Genomic DNA, 1,142 nt, shown 5'->3' on the forward strand with positions numbered 1-1,142 from the left:
GTTAACTGATATTAATGTTCTTACGTAGTGTTATTGTTTTGTTAACACCTATTTTACGACCAATAGCATCGACTACTACGTTTCTATCCCAAGAAGAAGATAAAAAAAAAAGAGTCAATTTTTTAAACTATATATATTTGGAGTTAATGAAATATCTTCAAAGTGGGAAGAGTTATTTTGGATTTTAATAAATCATGATGGTTGTTACTTAAGCGCAAAAATGGGAAATGGGCTATCTGTGCTGCAGGGATTGAATCTAGAATTTCAGCATTATAAATCTTTAAGGTTACAACTGAGCTATCAGTCAATATTTCTGTTTTGAATATTCACGGAATACATCAATGTCTCAAAAACATTGAATTCCAATGCAATGGAGAATGGAACACGAAATAAAAAAAAATTGTATACAGTATTGTTTGTGGATATAGAAATGTTGTATATTGATTCTTGTGGGCCTCGAGCAGCCTTTTATTTATAGAACTACGTTGAATGGAGAATTTCATATGTAAACTTAAAAGTAAATGACCTGAATTTTCCCTTTGTTCTTTAAAATTTAAAAATCATCTGTTTGCTTACTATAACTGCGGATATAATGTAAACATGATAACATTTGGTTTTACGACAAGTATTTGCTTTCATGTTTGTGTTTTTTGTGAGCTGTTCCTGATAAGAGTAAAACAAACAGCTGTTTATTGAGAGTCGGAATATTTTGTTGATTCATTTTCAGGGTTACCACTTATCCTGATCATTGCCTGGGCAGCCAGTGTCAGTGGGGCTTTGGACACTCCCTGTTGGGAAGGTTATGGCGAGTCGTCGTATATTTGGTTAATAACCGCTCCAATGTTGCTAGCCTTGGCAGTGAGTTGGAATATTTCTTTGTTAATAACGCTTCAATGATGCTGACCTTGACAGTAAGTTGAAATTTTTATTTGTTAATAACCGCTTCAATGATGCTGACCTTGAGACGTAAGTTGAAATTTTTATTTGTTAATAACCGCTCCAATGATGTTGGCCTTGACAGTAAGTTGAAATATTTATTTGTTAATAACCGCTCCAATGATGCTGACCTTGGCAGTTAGTTGAAATATTTATTTGTTAATAACCGCTCCAATGATGCTGGCCTTGGCAGTAAGTTGGAATAT

The 1,142-nt window shown here is 33.6% G+C and overlaps 1 protein-coding gene across 1 annotated transcript in view; it reads left to right on the forward strand.

Moving 5' to 3' along the window:
* LOC106478583 (corticotropin-releasing factor receptor 2-like) overlaps window positions 1-1,142 on the forward strand; it is a gene marked incomplete at its 5' end in the record, with an annotated part of 56,631 nt that overhangs the window by 37,980 nt on the left and 17,509 nt on the right. The window contains one exon of the mRNA XM_022382200.1: window positions 728-858. Coding sequence (XP_022237908.1) covers window positions 728-858 — 131 coding nt within the window. The remainder of the gene's footprint in view (window positions 1-727; window positions 859-1,142) is intronic.

Source organism: Limulus polyphemus, unplaced genomic scaffold (genome assembly GCF_000517525.1).
Source record: "Limulus polyphemus unplaced genomic scaffold, Limulus_polyphemus-2.1.2 Scaffold229, whole genome shotgun sequence".
Taxonomy (NCBI): Eukaryota; Metazoa; Arthropoda; class Merostomata; order Xiphosura; family Limulidae; genus Limulus; species Limulus polyphemus.